This window comes from Asterias amurensis, chromosome 4 (genome assembly GCF_032118995.1).
Source record: "Asterias amurensis chromosome 4, ASM3211899v1".
NCBI classification, from domain to species: Eukaryota; Metazoa; Echinodermata; class Asteroidea; order Forcipulatida; family Asteriidae; genus Asterias; species Asterias amurensis.
The window spans coordinates 18900920-18922753 of NC_092651.1; the positions used below are offsets into that span (position 1 = coordinate 18900920).

At 37.3% G+C, this 21834-nt stretch overlaps 1 protein-coding gene across 1 annotated transcript; it reads left to right on the forward strand.

Moving 5' to 3' along the window:
* Positions 1–56: 56 nt before the first annotated feature.
* Positions 57–20085, forward strand: LOC139936335 (bone morphogenetic protein 1-like). Its single transcript, XM_071931132.1, has 6 exons — positions 57–508; positions 10867–11026; positions 11930–12120; positions 14504–14675; positions 18623–18736; positions 19242–20085. Exons 1-4 carry the CDS (start codon positions 482–484, stop codon positions 14657–14659), a joined length of 534 nt encoding a protein of 177 aa, XP_071787233.1. The 5' UTR covers positions 57–481; the 3' UTR covers positions 14660–14675; positions 18623–18736; positions 19242–20085.
* The last annotated feature ends 1749 nt before the right edge of the window (positions 20086–21834 follow it).

A 21834-nucleotide genomic window follows, 5' to 3' on the forward strand; every position in this document is an offset into this window, starting at 1 on the left:
AAAAGTGAAATTAAATTGGTACAAGAAGTATTGTGTACTAGATACAGGCTTGAAATACTAGCACCGCACACTTTGGAGTGTTACACTTGAAATGTAATTGTACCAACATTTAAGACAATCTGCATTATCAAAATCTTCACACATTGAACTCACTTTGAGATATCGTAGCTACTTCCTGATTGCATTATTGAAATATACAGGATATAATTCATCCTTTAAACAAATTATTTGATCTTTCCTAAACAAAATCATTGGTTTTTAAGTAAAGCTTGGTCAGAAATCAGTGTAAGAATTTATTCTGAACTGGTTTAATAACACTGTGTTAGGTCATTTTCCCTCCAAACTGCTGGTGAAAGCTGAGACAGGACAGTTGCCACCTCTACACCCTACGCCTCTTCTTCCCACCCTGCAATCTTGCCTGCACCATTCCAGTTGTACTACTTGCTGCTCTCCATATTGTCCAAGAGTCTCTGCGCCTCTGATGATGCATACAGCGTATAGCCTGAAGGTAATCCATGCTTACTGTTTGCTTTCTCTGCTAGTAATCTTGATTATATATGCACATGTAATAACTCTTTTTCCCCATAAAAAGCAGAAGTCTTTGCAAATACTTTCAACAATGGCAACCAATGAGACAACACTTGGTTGATTTTGTCTTCCAATATTTAACTGGAACCTACCATAGAGGAAGTTTAATTAAGAACTTCACAAAAATCCAATTATATCTTGAACTTTTACTCATTAACCCAGTCAGCACTGATAACATGTCTTCAGTAGTCTATTCTGTGTCGTTTGAAAGCACAAAATCACCGAAAATTGTCTGACCCTAAATCTGAACATTGTCCCATGCCCGCATGGCAGATTTTTTCAGATTTTTTACTAAAAACTCAACATCAACAAATTCTCAATGTGTCTCAAACTTTGGTTGATTGACTCAGTCTGAACTTATGAAATGTCTTCAGTAAACTGTTCTGTTTCATTTGAAAACATAAAGACACCAAAAGTTGTCTGACCCCCAACTCTGAAAATTTGCCCATGCCAGTATTGTTCTCAGTAGTTGTCACAAAGCCGTGTTATCCCAAATACCAAAAATCAAAACTAAAGAAAACTGTTCCTCCAAGCACACCACAAAATTACAAATAAACGGTGACTTGTGAATTAATGCGTTTTATGCTAACTTATTTATTTACAATTGAGTATTTACACTTGGACCAATTTAACAAAGGAAAAGAAAAGTACAAATAAGTTATTAAATTACGATGTCACAAATCAGTTCAACAATAATCCTTCAAAGTCTCGACGACTATTGGGCCATAAATTACTCTTCTGGCTTCCACCGCCCACTGCCTGCAATATAAGTTTGTTTCAAGTTTACATCACCAATCCTTAGGCCCGGGAGTCTCTCCGGAGTCTGGACCGTCTGTCCTCTGCTGCACTGCCCTTGCATCCACCAAATTATTTATCTATCAGCTAAACAGCTATCGCTATACCCCTTGGCTATCGCCAAATACGACTGCAATACTTCGGCTATCGCGACTACATTAATACTTTAGGCTATCGCCAAACATTACTAGGCTATCGCTCAACATGACTCCACTACTTTAGGCTAGCGCCAATCGCTTCTTAGGCTAACACCAAACTGTGCTAATGTACTCCTCAAGATGCTGGACGGATCTGAACCTAAGACATTCCACTCCCCATAAGGTTCCCAATACAAAATCACCTCATTACTATGCAAGAAATAACTTACAAATGGAACCCTGTTAATACCATATATGGTCAATGAGGTAGGGCAACGCCCCAAACTTACGTTTTAGCTGTCTAGACATGTCCTGCACATAATCAAATAATACCATAAACTACAGAGCCCTCTTGTGACAGTAGTCCTTTCTGTATCATTTGGAACCATAAACTCACCCAAAAAATTTGTAAAGCCAGCATCACTGTTTTTTCTGATGAATCTAAAAAAAGTTGTTGTTTACCCAGTCTCGGCTGATGAAATGTATTGAGTAGTCCAAACTCTGTATCATTGAGAACCATAAAACCAAAGGAAATTTGTTGACCCCAAATCGGAAATTTTTGACCATACCCGCATGGTCAATTTTTTTCAGTTCGTACCCAAAACCCAAACTTACAAAATTCTGAATTAATCTCAAACTTTTGCTTGTTTACCCATCCCACACTGATAAAATGTGTTCAGTAGTCCTTTCTGTATCATTTGAAACCATAAAATCACCCAAAATTTGTTGACCCCAAATTTGAAAATTTTGTGATGCCGGCATCTCAGATTTTTTTAAATTTTTAATTTTGACCCAAACTTACAAAATTCTCAATAAACCTAAACTTTTGCTCATTTACCTATCCCACACTGACAAAATGTGTTTAGTAGTCCTTTCTGTGTCATTTGAAACCATAAAATCACCAAAAAATTGTTGACCCGAAATCTGAAAATTTTGTGATGCCGGCATCACAGATTTTTATAATTTTGGCCCGAAAACCCAAGCTTACAAAATTCTCAATAAATCTCAAACTTTTGCTCGTTCACCTATCCCACACTGACAAAATGTGTTCAGTAGTCCTTTCTGTATCATTTGAAACCATAAAATCACCCAAAAATTTGTTGACCCGAAATCTGAAAATTTTGTGATGCCGGCATCACAGATTTTTTTAATTTTGGCCCAAAAACCCAAACTTACAAAATTCTCAAAAAATCTCAAACTTTTGCTGGATTACTCATCCCACACTGATAAAATGTGTTCAGTAGTCCTTTCTGTATCATTTGAAACCATAAAATCACCCAAAATTTGTTGACCCGAAATCTGAAAATTTTGTGATGCCGGCATCACAGATTTTTTAAATTTTGGCCCAAAAACCCAAACTTACAAAATGCTCAATAAATCTCATACTTTTGCTCGATTACCCATCCCACACTGATAAAATGTGTTCAGTAGTCCTTTCTGTATCATTTGAAACCATAAAATCACCCAAAATTTGTTGACCCGAAATCTTAAAATTTTGTGATGCTGGCATCACAGATTTTTTTTAATTTAGGCCCCGAAACCCAAACTTACAAAGTTCTCAATAAATCTCAAACTTTTGCTCGTTTACCTATCCCACATTGACAAAATGTGTTCAGTAGTCCTTTCTGTATCATTTGAAACCATAAAATCACACAAAATTTGTTACCCGAAATCTGAAATTTTTGTGATGCCGGCATCACAGATTTTTTGGATTTTGGACCAAAAACACAAATTTAAAAAATGCTCAATAAATCTTAAATCTCAAACTTTTGCTCGATTACCCATCCAACACTGATAAAATGTGTTCAGTAGTCCTTTCTGTATCATTTGAAACCATAAAATCACCCAAAATTTGTTGACCCGAAATCTGAAAATTTTGTGCAGCCGGCATCACAGTTTTTTTTAATTTTGGCCCAAAAACCCAAACTTACAAAATGCTCAATAAATCTCAAACTTTTGCTCGTTTACCCATCCCACACTGACAAAATGTGCTCAGTAGTCCTTTCTGTATCATTTGAAACCATAAAAACACCGAAAATGTGTTGACCCGAAATCTGAAAATTTTGTGATGCCGGCATCACAGATTTTTAAAATTTTGGCCCAAAAACCAAAACCTACAAAATACTCAATAAATCTCAAACTTTCGCTCGTTTACCCATCCCTCACTGACAAACTGTGCTCAGTAGTCCCTTCTGTATCATTTGAAACCATAAAATCACCCAAAATTTGTTGACCCGAAATCTGAAAATTTTGTGATGCTGGCATCACAGATTTTTTTATAATTTTGGCCCAAAAACCCAAACTTACAAAATGCTCAATGAATCTCAAACTTTTGCTCGTTTACCCATCCCACACTGATAAAATGTGTTCAGTAGTCCTTTCTGTATCATTTGAAACCATAAAATCATCCAAAATTTGTTGACCCGAAATCTTAAAATTTTGTGATGCTGGCATCACAGATTTTTTTTAATTTAGGCCCCGAAACCCAAACTTACAAAGTTCTCAATAAATCTCAAACTTTTGCTCGTTTACCTATCCCACATTGACAAAATGTGTTCAGTAGTCCTTTCTGTATCATTTGAAACCATAAAATCACACAAAATTTGTTTCCCGAAATCTGAAATTTTTGTGATGCCGGCATCACAGATTTTTTGGATTTTGGACCAAAAACACAAATTTAAAAAATGCTCAATAAATCTTAAATCTCAAACTTTTGCTCGATTACCCATCCAACACTGATAAAATGTGTTCAGTAGTCCTTTCTGTATCATTTGAAACCATAAAATCACCCAAAATTTGTTGACCCGAAATCTGAAAATTTTGTGCAGCCGGCATCACAGTTTTTTTTAATTTTGGCCCAAAAACCCAAACTTACAAAATGCTCAATAAATCTCAAACTTTTGCTCGTTTACCCATCCCACACTGACAAAATGTGCTCAGTAGTCCTTTCTGTATCATTTGAAACCATAAAAACACCGAAAATGTGTTGACCCGAAATCTGAAAATTTTGTGATGCCGGCATCACAGATTTTTAAAATTTTGGCCCAAAAACCAAAACCTACAAAATACTCAATAAATCTCAAACTTTCGCTCGTTTACCCATCCCTCACTGACAAACTGTGCTCAGTAGTCCCTTCTGTATCATTTGAAACCATAAAATCACCCAAAATTTGTTGACCCGAAATCTGAAAATTTTGTGATGCTGGCATCACAGATTTTTTTATAATTTTGGCCCAAAAACCCAAACTTACAAAATGCTCAATGAATCTCAAACTTTTGCTCGTTTACCCATCCCACACTGATCAAATGTGTTCAGTAGTCCTTTTTGTATCATTTGAAACCATAAAATCATCCAAAATTTGTTGACCCGAAATCATAAAATCACCCAAAATTTGTTGACCCGAAATCTGAAAATTTTGTGATGCCGGCATCACAGATTTTTTTTATAATTTTGGGCCCAAAAACCCAAGCTTACAAAATGCTCAATTAATCTCAAACTTTTGCTCGTTTACCCATCCCACACTGATAAAATGTGTTCAGTAGTCCTTTCTGTATCATTTGAAACCATAAAATCATCCAAAATTTGTTGACCCGAAATCTAAAAATTTTGTGATGCCAGCATCACAGATTTTTAAAATTTTGGCCCAAAAACCCAAACTTACAAAATGCTCAATAAATCTCAAACTTTCGCTCGTTTACCCATCCCACACTGATAAAATTTGTTCAGTAGTTAGTCCTTTCTGTATCATTTGAAACCATAAAATCATCCAAAATTTGTTGACCCGAAATCTGAAAATTTTGTGATGCCGGCATCACAGATTTTTTATAATTTTGGCCCAAAAACCCAAACTTACAAAATGCTCAATAAATCTCAAACTTTTGCTCGTTTATCCATCCCACACTGATAAAATGTGTTCAGTAGTCCTTTCTGTATTATTTGAAACCATAAAATCACCAAAAATTTGTTGACCCGAAATCTGAAAATATTGTGTTGCCGGCATCACAGATTTTTTAAATTTTGGCCCAAAAACCCAAGCTTACAAAATGCTCAATAAATCTCCATCTTTGGCTTGTTTACCTATCCCACACTGACGAAATGTGCTCAATAGTACTTTCTGTATCATTTGAAACCATAAAATCACCCAAAATTTGTTGACCTGAAATCTGAAAATTTTGTGATGCCTGCATCACAGATTTTTAAATTTTGGCCCAAAAACCCAAGCTTACAAAATGCTCAATAAACTGCTGACGTTTTACCAAACTGCCATGTGATTTTCATATCTTCATATCTAGGCTTATAGTTGGACTAAGCAGAAGGAGTTATGGTGCATTGGTCATGTTATGTACCTGAATTCCTCAAAATTGTACGGAGACAGACTTTTTTTTGAGACTTGAAAAGAAATGTAGTATCTTTAAACAAAAAAATATAAAGAATCACTGGATGGATTCTGTTTCAAATCCAAACATGTTTATCTGAACAGGGGTCGAAATTGCTGCTAGCCTTGGACTACCAGATTTATAGCCTGGCGGGCTAGTGGGGAAATAATGAACAAGTCAATATCACAAACAGCAATAAACTGTGCTGAAGTTTGTGCCGTGATATAATAGGTTTTTCCAGGCTACAAAAAATTCATCAGGGCTACAAAAGTTCTTGGTTACTAGCCCTGCTAATTACCATGAAAATATACTTAATTTCGACCCCTGCTGAAGTTTTATTAATCAGGCATGGGGAGATAAACACCAGGGCCTAATTTCACAAAGCCTTTAAGCACAAAAATTTGCTTAGCATGACATTTCTTCCTTGATAAAAACAGGATTACCAACCAAATTGCCACGTGATTTTCAGGATAAGCAGACAGCAGTTGAATACCAGTGTCAAGCAACATCAACATGCAACAAATGGACATTTGGTTGGTAATCCTGTTTTTATCAAGGAAGACATTTCATGCTTAGCAAATTTTTGGCTAGCAAGCTTTATGAAATTGGATGCAGATTGATCCAATTTCATACATGTAGATCCATGTAGCATACATGTAGCAAAAAAAGTATGGCTTCCAAAGGTTGGAAGCAATACCAAAGCTGGAATAAGTGTTTATACTCGAGTACATATAAAAGATGCTCGAAATCAGCCCCATGCACACATCACACACACAGGATTTTAAAAACCATTTTGTTGCATTTTCCAATTATTTAAATAAGCACCAATTGTGCACAGGGAAAAAGGAATCTTTAGCTGTGTAAATGATGCTGCTGCTGTTTTACAAGATAATTAGCTTAGGTTTTTTTCTTTGGTAAGATCGAGTTGTTACTGTTGGATCAATGCTTGTTGCAGCTGTAGCCAGCTTGGCTAGATCATATATTTTTAGATATTAGTAGAGCGTGATGTGGCTCTTGAGGGTCCCTGATCATCTTTGACTTGACTTTTGAGTTCTTCAAAGGCTGCCTTCTCAGAATTAAACAATTTGTCATAAGAAATGCTTGTACTGACAAAACTTGTCATTGAAGCAAACCCAAGTCTCAAAAGAAGGCTGATGTTGTTGAACACATCCGTCTCTGCATGTATTTTACAATTTAAGTTTCGTTTGTTTTTTAAGAATAGTACCTTTAGTTTCACATTAGAACCTTGTTAGTAGTGGTAGAGTACTTAGCCTAGTGTTTCTACTCAATCTGAGGCCCTGAGGGATCTATCATTGGGTCCCATGGACCCCCCCCCCACCATTATCATTTAAGGAAGTACTCTTCAATTCACACCGAATCCCATTCAGAGCTTTTGGGAATCTGCTTTTTAATTCACCCCCCCCCCCCCTCCCCCTGCTCTACAAGGTGGTCACACCAGCTACTACTGAAGCTGCCCTTTCTGGTGTGTTTTAATTTTCTATAGGGGCCTATAGTCCTGAACAAACTTACAAGTGAAAATTTACAACTGCCCCCTGTTGGCTGTTTGTGTGATCTGGATCAATTACCTTGTGTGTGGGTGGAGCTACACTGCACTCTGTACTTCTTGTATGGCGCAGTTTCAGTCAGTGAGTTTTGTAACAGACACTTGTTTTGTCATCGCTTGTGAAACTAAAACTAAAAGAGTGCATTGTTAATTCTAACACATCGTCAAACAGAAATTTAAACCATTCCGGCTGTAGGGAATTTGCTTTACGAACATGATCTTTGAGACCCAACAACGGAATAAGAATAACATCCCCACCCATTTTATGTTTTTTTTTTGTCTAGGACTTTCCACCAATGAAAATGTAGCTTTACTAACCAATCCGCTGACTGACAGGAGCTGGTGCGGTCTGAAACTAAGCAATGCACATGCGCAATCATTCACAGTGCACTTCCTTGTTATATAATGTACAAGTCGTGTGTATTTGTTGTGTACGTGCTCGTGGAAAAACTGCTCCAAAAGTAGATGTAAAATATCAAATAAGCCACCTCGGTAAGTTTTGAAAAATGCCCAGTTATTCCGTATGGTACTCAAGTGTCATGTCATGTGAGTTTCACCAGACAAACAGGAACAATAATGACAAGTAAGCCATCTTGAATTGGTTAACTCGTCTACTTTTTAGATTGTGCCAAAATCGTTTCCGTATCCTGCCACCAGTTTTTTTTTTTCATTGAGGAGGGGTAGCTAAAGTAGGCGAGACTCCTATAACTCTGATGAGGTTCGTTCCGCTATCGTCTCACGTCTCCACGTAGGGGAAATCTCCACGTAGGAGAGGAGAGTGGAAAGAATCGCATAGTTCTCCCCTACTCTAGAGGAGAGTAGTCACAGCCCCCAAAAACATGGCCAAAGTCAAGTTGAGTTCTGTGAGACTTTGGGCCAAAGCAAATAATATCACAGGCGGCACCACTTTTTTATTTCACTCATTTGTAAAAAGAAAACAGGATATCTCATTGAGGTAAATTAGATACTATATTATTTCAAATCGTATGAGGCGCCGTACAGAAATTTTCCAAAATAGTTAGATAACCCGAATTGGTGGTGTCCTGTTTTCAAGGTATTATGTTGTTTTTCTGTAATTGGATACAAAATAATGATGATGCCATTATCAACTGTTTCATTTGTTTATAAGAAGTATACAAACATACTTGATGGATATTGAAATTTTCACACCACACACTGATCTTCGATGACTTCAACTGGTCCCATTTTGTTTTGAGTTTTTCCTGTTTTCAAGGCAAACGAGAAAGTAAGGTTTCCCGGTGAAGCCATACGTGGAGGAAACATCTGCAGTGACTACAGGTTACAAGTATTCTGTGAGACTTTCTGTATGACTGTATAGCCAGCAGTTACTTGTCTTCATTTTATTCAAAATATTTTGTTATGACATTCTAATAATTACCATGCTAATTTGCAAAAAATATATGTTTTTTTTTTTTTTTTTTTTTTTTTTTATACTTCTTTACATTTAAAATAAAGCGTATTAAATAAACACTGATAACTTTGAAATTCTCCAAATATATTAGAAAATCATATAAGGCACATGGCTTCTTTTAACCTCTGTATTTTTTTCCCAGAATGCTCAGCAGAATGTTCAATGACATTATTTGATCATCATGAATTGTGAATTGAAATAGTGTTTGATGAAACTTTTTCGGTTGGCAATTTCTTTTATGGCCCCAACATTATGACATTTTTTTGTACTTTGTAGAAATGCCTAAAATACCAAATATTTTGCAGGTGGGTCTGTCCACACTAATGGGTCTTTTTTGTTCCAAAAGGTAACTTTTTGGACTGTAACTGGGAGGGTACACAAAATACAACATTTTTCCCTGTATTTTGTTTTGTACAATTCTCTGCTGATAGTGAGTGTGCTTACCAAACCGTATAACAAATGTCTTATTACTTAAGAAGTTACGCAGTTTTCTTTAAGACAGCATTGTTTGTAACGAGGACAGACATTTTGTGTCGGAATTGACTAGAAATGGATGACACAAATAATTAATTAATTGATTTACTCAAAGGCTAATTAAGTTAGACCCATTGCCCCTATATTTATGGTTATCTGTAAAACCAAGAGTACCTTGAGGTTTTTCAGCTGGTATGAATGTTTGTTTTTAACATGGACAGACATATTGTGACAAATATCTGTCCATGTTACAAACCTAATATCTTCAAAATAATTCTCTGTAGTTTCTTGAGTACCAAAACAGATGTCTTGGTTTTGCCTGGAAACATTCTTTACAGGGACAGCATTGTAGGGGACAACATTTTTGGCAATCTGTTTAAATATATTATTATGCCTTTCTCACCATTTATGTCTGAAATGTCTGTCCAACATTCCCCTGTTACAAACATAATCATATTGAAGATAATCCCAAGTTATTGCTAAAATACAGACAAATGTGTCTTGCTCTTTGCAAACAAAGACTTTGAAGTGATTTGGAATGTGCATGGGAAACAAGCTTGACAAAACTCTTCTTATTTATTTTTGTCACCCATTTATAAAAAAAAACTAACATCAAATGGTCCCATTAGTGTGGACAGACCCATTTACAAGTGCAACTAACCAGTGGAGCCTTACATGTTTTTATTTTACATTTTTTTCAAGGGAGTCAAACCACAAACATTTTATCTATAGGGACTGTTTACATTGCGCACAGAGAGGTAAAAGATTTGCCTCGATTTTAGGGACACCTTGAAAACAGGATGTCCTACGATACATTTTGAAAGTCAGATAAGCTGCGACTTGTACACAGGAAAATTTGACAGCTAATTTTTTTTAGCGAAATAAAAAAAAAAATATTTGGCTACCAATTTAATAGGAATATCTGGTGATGTCACAGGCCTGGAATTTCATTTTTGAACATGTTGAAAGGGCAAGGCCATTTTCATTTTGCAGAGAGCACTTCCCTTTTGAAAATTTTAAAGGGACACGTTGCCTTGGATCAGGCGAGTTGGTCCATGAAAAGTGCTTGAAACCTTTTGTTATGAAATTGATATGGTTAGCAAGATGTTTTGTATATCGTTCAGTGCCTTGAGTATCGGTAGGGTACGAGCGCTGGTTAGGACTTTGATATTATTATAATGATCCACACAAACATGCCTCGAAAATGCATGGTTTTCCTTAAACGCTGTAAACTAACACAATCGGCCACTTTCTGGGGTCAAGTGTTTGACTCCACAAAATGGCTGACCGTGTTAGTTCGTAAGGTAAAAGGAAAACGATTTTACCACGCAATTTGTAGGCATTGTTTGTGTTTCATGGACCAACTCGACCGATTCAAGGCAACATATCCCTTTAAGGAAACTTGTAAAGGACACTGGGGCCACCAGGGGCAATGAAGGCTAATGCCTGCATGAGTACCAGGCAATGTACAAATTAATTATTTGAAATTTATTTGACAGATCTATGATGGAGAAAACACTGATGCTCCACTCCTCGGCGGTGAAATTTTCTGCGGGCAAGAATTTTCCACGCCACTTCTATCCAGTGGCCACTCTTTGGTTCTTCATTTTCATTCGGATGGTACAGACACCTATGAAGGGTTCATGATTTTATATACAGGTATATTTTGCTTCTTGTAGCTTTAGGTCAAGAGCATGAAACCAGACTTTCTGCTTCTTCTCACCCATACACTCTTGATCTGCTGAGATGTGGATCAACGAGCCATTCCAACAGCTTTATACCACATACTGCATCTCTTTGGAACCCCCTGTCTGCAATATATAGACTGTTTTGAGAGGAATATCAATTCCTACTTGCAGCTCCCCTGCATTCTTAATAATTTTGTCTTCTTGTAGCCCCATACAAAGAGTGGCTTTTTAGCCTTGTTTTTCTTCTCCCTATACGAGTACAAGCCTCGCATGTGAGTAATATCATTTGGGGCAAACCTGCACAATAGTTTTCAATTTTGAAGTGGTAACTTGCTTAGTAACTTGTGACCAAGTACGTAATTTTACCAGACATTATTCAAATCTAGCGCACAAATGGCGTACTGCAATGTAAAAGTGCTGGTAGCTCTCACCTTAGAGCCATTGGACCCTTTCGGTTCAGAAAAAAAAAAAGTTCACAGATTTACACTTAACTTACAGGGTTTACAGAAGGCAATGGTGACAGGCTTCTCTTGAAATATTATTCCATGAAATGCCTTACTTTTTGAGAAAACAGCAAAACAATATAAATTCTCGTTAACGAGAATTACAGATTTATTTTGAACACATGTCATGACACGGCAAAACGCGCGGAAACAAGGGTGGGTTTTTCCCGTCGTTGCTTCCTGACTCCGATGATCGATTGAGCCTTAACTTTCACAGGTTTGTTATTTGATATAGAAGTTGTGGTACACAAACTGTGGGCCTTGGACAACACTGTTTACTGAAAGAGTCCAATGGCTTTAACATGAATTGAACATCTTTACCTATTTCTCAAAATAAAAATCTCTGAAATAAATGATCTGATTCATCGCAGGAGTATGCTCTGGCCAGACGATCACTGTACCAGCGGGAGGCAGTGGGTTCATTGAGAGCCCTTTGTACCCTGACGTCTACCCAGGTGACATCAGCTGTGGCTGGCTGTTACAGACAGACCCCGGTCACCGCATCAATGTTAACTTTGACAAATTGCTTCTGAACAACGACTGTACGGCGTCTAACATCCAGGTACGAAGGGGGGGGGGGCACAAGGAATTGGGGGTTAGGTTTAATTGTTTAATTATTTTGATTGGTTCTCAGAAAAAGAGAACTAAATCACTATACAGGCCAGTAAACAATGGAGAGAAGACAAGGAAGAAAGTTTCAGTTTGAGATGTGGGTGAACAAAATAAAATATAGTGACAAAATAGGAAGACCACCAACATTATACATAGGACTAGATAGCTCAGTTGGTAGAGCGCTGGTACATTAATCCAGAGTTTGTTGGTTCAAGTCCCAATCTGGTAAATCTTTCTTTGATCAACCCCAAAATCATTTTAAAATTTACCCAGTCAGTTTTCCCATGTTGTTTATTTGTGAGAGTTGTTCTAAGGAAAACCCGGGAACAATCAGGTTGGGACTGAAAACCCAAATCCTAATATGGTGTCCCCGACGGGATTCGAACCCCTAGAGGTGGAAGGTGAGGAAAGAAACCACTAGGCCAACCCGACCACTGTTAAATGTATCATTTAAGGCCAGGCATGGAAGTACACGGAACAAGCCATAGCCTCAGTTGCCTGTCGTTTGCCATGGTGCCCCTCCTCTACCATGGTGCCCCCTGCTTTGCCATGTCTTTAAAATGAGGGGAGGGCAATAGTTCTGGGGCAGGCTAAAGCCCCTCCCCCTCTGGTTATCCCACTGCACTGCGAAGAACAATCGAACGTGACAAGAAACAAAGATTACAAAATGAGAAGAAAAAAACACCTTCACTCAAAATTATTTTGAGATAATAAGAGACAATCGTTCATCCTTGCAGTGGCAGTTTTGCACCTGTCCACACCATGCGACGTGAGGGCTCTCATTTCCTTTAAGACACAAACCCCTCTCCTTGTTGAAAGAGACCGATGCCGTGGTCCCACCTGTTGCATATTTCCTGTCTCGTTGTGATGTTGTCATCATTACGATTCTTGATGAGGGTGTAAAGAATAAATGGCATTGGTAACCGGCCTGAAATGTTTTTTCCATTACATGATCTTTATAAACAGGGCCTCGAATATTACACTAGACCAGCAGTTCGAGGCCAGTAGTTTTAAATATCTTTGCAATGCCTTGTCTCTAGAGTTAAAGACACTGGATACTATTGGTAATTGTCAAAGACTAGCCTTCACAGTTAGTGTATCTCAACATATGCATAAAATAACCTGTGAAAATAAAAATAACCTGTGAAAATTTGAGCTCAATCAGTCGTCAAAGTCCCAAGATAATACTGAAAGAAAAAAACACCCTTGTGTTTCTCACAATGTTTTATACTATCAACCTCTCCCCATTACTCGTTACCAAGAAAGGTTTTATGCTAATAATTATTTTGAGTAATTACCAATAGTGTCCACTGCCTTTAATTTGCCTGGCAACAAGTATTCTTCATCTCAAACTTTAATTTTGGTTTAATTTATAATTTATTTGGGTCTTTTATTATTTGACTGTATGTTAAGATTAACAAATTTATTTGTATCATATGAAAACAGAAACTGTTTATAAAAAGTGTCATGAGTATTTTATTTTAATACTTTTTTTATTATTTAGACTCGGGTGAGGTTTTTCGGTAGCACCAAGTTTATTTTGAGTAGTAGTCCTTCTGACCCGAACTAGGCCCAATTTCATAGCGCTGCTAAGCACAACAATTTGCTTTGCATGAAATTTCTCCCTTGATAAAAACAGGAAGGCCAACCAAATTGCCACGTGATTTTCAGGACAAGCATATAGCAGCTGAATACCAGTAAGAAGCAACATACAACAAATGGAAATTTGGTTGGTAATCCTGTTTTTATCATGGAAGAAATAACATGCTTAGCAAATTTTTGGCCCTGGTTTTTGACAACTCATCGTTTCAATCAGTATACTCTGATGAAGACAATTAGAGCACACTTAGCTAATGTTAAGTTGTCAACCACTGGTTCTTCTCAGAGCTACCACTTACTCAAAAGAGGGTTGTTTGGTGCTACCGCAAACCTCACTTGATTGTACTCCAACAATGCAAAGTTCAAATCCAACATAAACGATCTCAGAGTTGCAAAGTTCGTTGGTTCGAAGCCCACCCGAATATGTTTTTTTTTCAAAGAGCTCGCGAAAGCACTGAGGATACAGTGCTTAGGCGTATTGTTTGATAACCTGCAATGGTGGCTTGTACATTTTAAAAGTCCAAAATTTGGCAGCTGATTTTTACATTAAGACCATCAATACCACGGAGCTATGGGAAAGTTCCGAGTATACAGTGCTAACCACACATCTATGCCTATGGGTAAAACCAAAAATTATTATTGATTATCCCCGATGCAAATTTCCATCTAATAAATGATCTTGTTCCACCTGTTTTCTCCTTTTTTTATACGACTCGCACTTAAAATGGTTGCAGTTCTATGATGGTTCCAACCAGTCAGCCAATCTCTTGGGTCAGTTTTGTCAAACGGACAGCCCATCTCTCTCACCGCCTAACGATGTCAGCTCTACCACAAATTTCTTGTACTTTTCATTTTCTGGTGATTCCAACCCAGTGAATGAGATGTTCTAACTGGTCTACTCTACTGGTGAGTTTACTAGATAATGATTTTAAGGCAGTGGACACTATTGGTAATTACTCAAAATAATTATTATCATAAAACCTTTCTTGATTACAAATAATGGGGAGAGGTTGATAGTAAAAAACATTGTGAGAAACGGCTACCTATGAAGTAATGTAGTTTTCAAGAAAGGAGTAATTTTCCACGAATTTGATTTTGAGGTCCCGAAATCAAGCATCTGAAAGCACACAACTTCGTGTGACAAGGGTGTTTTTTCCTTTCAATATTATCTTGCAACTTCGATGACCGATTGAGCTCAAATTTTCACAGGTTTGTTATTTAATGCATATGTTGAGATACATCAAGTGACAAGACAGGTCTTTGACAATTACCAATACTGTCCATTGTCTTTAACATCTGTGCATGAAAGCACAAAAACTTGCTAAGCAAAGAAATGTATTGCTTAGCAGAAATCTGTTACCAGCAAAAGTTACGGTAAGTTTGCATTTTTGTGACTTGTGCCTCACTCCAGAGAAAATTGTCAAGCAGAATTTACTGCTTAACAGCTTGCAGCCCTATTATGTGGTCCTGGAGCATCTTGGGGGCAGGCAAGCTTGTGTTTTTTTTTATTATAGGAAAATTCATATTTTTACTGTAACCAAAGAAAACGTCAAGTATTGTAATAAATAATGGAAGTCTTGAAATGGAACCTCCACTTGAAATGAGGCTAATAATAAAAACCATGAATGTTTGTTGACTTCTCAAATATAGTTGGTTTATACAATGGCACAAAGCACTTTTTCTGGCAAACAAAATGTGACAGATGTAAGCTCTTTTGCATCGACAACGGTTCAATGGTTTTTAGAACACCATTGAACATCTCCTTTTCTACTGCACCATTAGCAAAACTTTGTTTTAAAAACTCTTTAAGGGCCTGGGTATATTTTGTAGGACACAAGACACAATGTCCACAGATTTACATTACACTCACACAGATTTTGAAATATTAATCACAAATATAATTTATAATATTCTTCTCAGGAGGCGAAAATTATTTTAGCATGCAAGACATTGTTTTAATTATTTCTCAAATAGTACTGTACCCCAGCAACTAATAATTTTAGGGAAAGCTTTCTACTGTCATTATCTTCAAATCGTGAGTTTAATGTAAATATGTGGACCATTTGATTTGTGTTACAAAAAGTACCCAAATTAAGTACACAAGCTTAAAGACTAATAAAAGTCACTGAAAAAAATGAGACTACAAAAGAAGAATATGAATTTGCATTATGATATCACTGCAAGTCATATTTTGTTGCATCCTGTCGGTTGTTCTAACCAGTTGATTTTTGTACCTAAATCCGTTTAACACACCTCCGTCCACATCTTGAAGATGTGCTGGGTTGCACAAGCTCCCCATGCACCAACCAGGGTACCTGCTCATCGTTGGCCTTGACTTCGGGTGCGAATGCCCCCCTGGCTGGGACGGCAATACGTGCAACAATAATATTAACGAGTGTCTGTCAGTGCCGTGTGGGGAACATGGCGTCAACTGCATTGACATTGTTGACGGGTTTGTCTGTAGTTGTCAACCCGGGTACGAAGGGACGTTTTGCAGTATAGGTACGTGGGTGTCGATGATGATGATGATGTCACATGTTAATCGCACCCTCACACCTCCTGACTGTTATTATTGCTCACTCTGATGTGCATGCCAGACCCCAAAGTATATCCCCTGAAATGCACCTGCACAAACTGACACCTCTCACTCAGTGTGTGACAAATGTAGGAACAGGTTGCACTCCTGCTATAATGTTGAATCTCTCACAGGTGATGTTGAGAATTCCTTAAGTCATGTGTGATAGAGTAGATATACACATTCAAACCGGGGACCTATAACAAGAGAGGAACAATAGACTCCATGGTTCGGGAAAGGTCCACAGTTGGAAAACGTGTACAAAACCAATGGGAGCTGTTGGAACAAAAGAGGGACAGTAGGAGCATGGTAGGAGGTCCGCGGTTGTAGGCGTATACAAGCTTGTAAGTGTTGGCCTAGAGACGCTACAGGCACTGGCATGGTCACTAGTCGCGGTAGTTTTTATCCAGCATGCTGTCTTGTCATCCCCACTTAACCACCCCTTTGTGACTAACCAACTTACGAATGATTGTTTTATAGTGGTAACCTTATAGGCTGTAGAAGTCTTTCCAGAGTAATGGCAACCACATGATTAAAGATCCACAGCTCTTGTTAGGGTACATCATGACTGTATACTTCATTTTTGAAAGGGCAAGGGCACCAAGGAATGTTTCTCCTTTGTAAAGGGCACCCTATGAGGCAATTGTAAATTTCTAACTGGAACATTTCAAGGGCACCAAAGCAATGACCAGGGGCAGGGGTGCAATCGCCTTTGTTGCCTCCGTGCATTAGCAGGCCTGGTACATGGTTCGGGCAGAAAGGCAAGTACCACATAAGCCTTAGCGTTTTCTAAAGGCCTGTTTATAGTCGGTCACACGATGGTGTATGTGTTAGTGTTGATTCAAAATTGTATGTAAACTCACAATTGATTTGCTACTTGACATAAACACGGCTGAAATTTCAGCTGTTTTTTGGGGGTCTGAATTCAGACTTTTTATATGTCTTAGCTTTTAGAGGAAAATAAAATGTAGCACTTTAATTACTAATAAATATCCCAGACAGTTTCGCTACTCCTATTGGTAGAGAGCGAGTCTCGTGGGGGTGTTTAAACAGCTGATAATGACCAGCTGGAGAAGTTTATAACCGACTGGCTTCCGCGTGCGGGCGTGCAAGACTATAACGCGGAACGCAATTCATAGCTATTTGTAACAGCACGTGATAAGCTCGCGCGCTTACATAACGCGCGCATGCGTAATCTAAGCATGCGCAGGTACACACAACCCATGTGCATCAAACAGATTCTTCACAAAGTTTTTGACAAAAATATTTCAAACCTCAAATTTTCAATTGTTAAAGTGTCTATAATTGTATTTTTTAACATTTCTTTAACAAAAAGGCAGTGATGAATAGGAATAAAAGAGTAGTAACTCATTCTTAAACGTCTGTTTAAAACCTTGCAGGGTCATTGCCAGACAATAATTGGCCCTTTATCACACGTCAACGACACTGCCGGTTTTAAACAGCAGTTTAAAAACTTGTCGCTACCCTTTTATTCCCTTATTACTAACTAGTTATATAAATAAATATAATAAATCATCATACCTTTGATCTTGCTATTCTTATTAATTGACCATTGTTAGTTGCAACATGATGCAACTTGCTCTCTAATCCTACCCTTTCATGTCTCCCTGCATTGTTGTCGAACAATACATTTACCACTTTTATGGTCCAGTAACCCATCCTTTCATTCTAAACATCCTTTGTCCTCGCCACTTTACTCCTATTGGTTCATAGCCACACATTGTCTCTGAAATAGAAACTTTGCACAAATGTGTGTGCTTTTAGATGCATCAGAAAGGCTTCAGGCCTGAAGTCTTTCTCAGATTCAAATATTTTAGTGAGAAGTTTCCTCAAAAACTACGTTACTTCAGAGGGAGCCGGTTCTAACAATGTTTTATACTTTCAACAGGTCTCTGTTGCTCTTTACCAAGTAACTTTTTATGTTTTTATATAAGTTGAGTAATTGCCAAACGTGTCCAGGGATGGATCTCACAAAGAGTTGGGACTAGTCTGATCTCGAGCCATAGGACGAGTTACTCTTCCTAACTTGGGATTGGCCCTTAGTTTTTAATATTTTCTATGATTAGTTCTAATTTAGGTCTAGTCCTAACTCTTTGTGAAATCGTTCCCCCGTGCCTTTAAGAGCCACCACAACTCAGGTGTTTATTGCAAACCTTACTGAATGTTATCTTCAAGTTCTCAGTACTCCATCACAAGTAGATGTTTATTACCTCAACCTTTGAAAAATAAGAATGTTGAATTTCTTTGATTGGTGCAGATATTGATGATTGCGCAGGGAGTAATGACTGCCAGAACGGTGTATGTAGGGATGGAGTGAACACGTACACTTGTGACTGTACAGCGGGCTATATGGGAGATCTCTGTGAACGAGGTAATGTTGAGATGCATTCTCATATACAAAATTCACTATTTACATCTGAATTTATTTATTTGAAAGGTTTTAAATAAATTGATTGATTTATTAACTTTCTTAGTTCAGACATTTAAAGGGAATGTGTTTGCTTGCTATCACTCTTAAAACCAATTGGGATAAAAACTATTGGTTAAAAGCTTAATAGCAGCTTAAAAAACACTTTGAAAAATATTTTACTACGAAGAAATGTGGTATTGTAAAAAGATCAGTCTTTTTGCCACAATTTTTGTAATCTTTTTATTTTAATCTGAGAAGCGTTAACTGTCTGTAATTTCTCAGATGTGTTTTCCAATTAAAGATTATCTGAAAAACTTTCTATGAAATTGGGCCCAGCAACGTGGTTTAGCCACAAAAAGGAAGCTTTTTGTTAAATTTTGTTCCTTAATATTGCTGGAAAAGCAGAGAGCTTGGAATAAAAGTTGTATTACATGTACCAACAGCGACTTTTCCTTTTTGATTATAGTGGCTTACTGTGCGGACTTACCGTGTCAGTTTGGCACATGCTACGAAGAAGCTGATGGGTTTACCTGTGCCTGCGACCCTGGCTACGACGGACTAACATGTGACAACGGTAAGAAGTACCCATCCCCTCTTCCTTTCATTTAATTTTTTCTGGTTGTGAAGCCAAGAACTGTCAGAATAGCAAACTTAATCACTGTACGAGAACCAAAGAAGAGAAGATAAGGAAGAAAATTTAAGTTTTATATGTATGAGGATAACCCCAGAGAATTATTCTAGGGGAAAATACAGTCTAAAGAAGCTCGATTAAGCTTCGATGTGAAACATAACCAACTAAATTAATGTGGAAGTAACATCTGCATTATTATTGGATTTGAAAAACAATTGGACCTCTTAAAGGCAGTGGACACTATTGGTAATTGTCAAAGACTAGCCTTCACAGTTGGTGTATCTCAACATGTGCATAAAATAAACCTGTGAAAATTTGAGCACAATCGGTCATCGAACTTGCGAGATAATAATGAAAGAAAAAAATCCTTGTCACACGAAGTTGTGTGCGTTAGATGGTTGATTTCGAGACCTCAAGTTCTAAATCGGAGGTCTCAAAATCAAATTCAAGGAAAATTACTTCTTTCTCGAAAACTATGGCACTTCAGAGGGAGCCATTTCTCACAATGTTTTATACTACCAACCTTGATCCATGATTATCAACAATCCACATGAACTTATTTGTTTTATACTGGAATTCATCAGAGGAACATACTTCCTAATAATATCAAGTGTTCTAACAATTGCTATCAATTTGAAAGGGCAGTAAAACAACATCTCTCATCTCAATCTAATTTTTTTGGGGGTTGAACAAAGAATTGACTAGAGTGGGATTCGAACCAACGACCTCCGGATTAACGTGCCGGAGGTCGTTGGTTCGAATCCCACTCTAGTCAATTCTTTGTTCAACCCCAAAAATCATTTACAAATTTACCCAGTCAGTTTCCCTTGTGGTTTATATACTCAATCTAATATGTAACAGTTTTGTACAATTTTTACTGCCATTGTTCACTGATTCTTGTGCAATTTTTAGTGTAGTATTTATTTGTATGTCTAAGGACTCTGATGGAAAGAAGCAATTTTTAATCAGCTTTCTGTGATATCCTTGGTTTTTCATCAGTTTAAATTTCATGTATTTCTTCTGTAATTTTATATGCTTGATTTGAATGTCCAATAAAGTAATAATATAGGTTTTCTCAGTAAATTCCGGTAAAAGTACAGCCAATTTAATTTCCATGCGTTTTTCTGTGTTTCAAATTCAGAATTCAATCAATTTCATTTTGTGTCATTCAAATTCCTATAAAAAATGTGTTCAGTTTAGCATAACATTGTTTTTAAGAAGTCTCGATTTTCATGGTTTATAAACCATTGTCACAAACCATGATTTTATGGTTCATTTGTTATGGTTTATAAACCATGATTTGTAAACCACGATTTTTATTCTTCAATTTTCATGGTTTATAAACCATGTTTGTTAGATGTCTCAATTTTCATGGTTTGTAAACCATGATTTGTAAACCATGAATTTGATGCTTCATTTTGTATGGTTTATAAACCATGTTTTTAAGATGCGTAAATTTTCTTGGTTTATGAACCATGATTTGTAAATGTTTTTTGTATGCTCATGGTTTGTAAACCATAAACTTATACACAACAAATACTTTACTGGTATGTAAACCATAACAGGATTTGGCAACAGTTTCTATGGTCTATATCTACATGTAATTGCTGTAAACCATGGTAAAAACATGCCTTAAAAGTGTCAAACAATTAATGGACAAACGGCGCCCCATACGCAACTGCCTACCACTAACATACATCCGCGCTACGAAAACCGTAACTTCGACTTGATTGCCGTACTAAAAAAAGGAAATGCGTCTTTTAATCATGACGCACATGACACTCGTAGTTTGTGCGCTGATCAGCAGATTGTGCGTTCACATTTACTGCATTTTTTGCTTCGATGGCACATAAAACAGAACAAATGCACTATCATGCAAATAGCCGTACAATTGTCGTACAAAATTTCAAGCTTTTGTATTGGTTTGAACATAAACATGGATGCGCCCACACAGCTTCAAAACCATAGTGCGTGTATAGCGGGGTGTTAGCGCTCTAGTCAATATATATAGCTCTATGGTAGTTTCCCATTGACTTGTGTATGGTTGTGTCAATTCCCATTGACTTGTGTATGGTTGTGAAGTGGTCATTGACTTGTGTATGGTTGTGTAGTTTCCCATTGACTTGTGTATGGTTGTGTCAATTCCCATTTACTTGTGTATGGTTGTGAAGTGTCCATTGACTTGTGTATGGTTGTGAAGTGTCCATTGACTTGTGTATGGTTGTGTAGTTTCCCATTGACTTGTGTATGGTTGTGTAGTTTCCCATTGACTTGTGTATGGTTGTGAAGTGTCCATTGACTTGTGTATGGTTGTGAAATTTCCATTGACTTGTGTATGGTGGTGTAGTTTCCCATTGACTTGTGTATGGTTGTGAAGTGTCCATTGACTTGTGTATGGTGGTGTAGTTTCCCATTGTCTCTTACATAC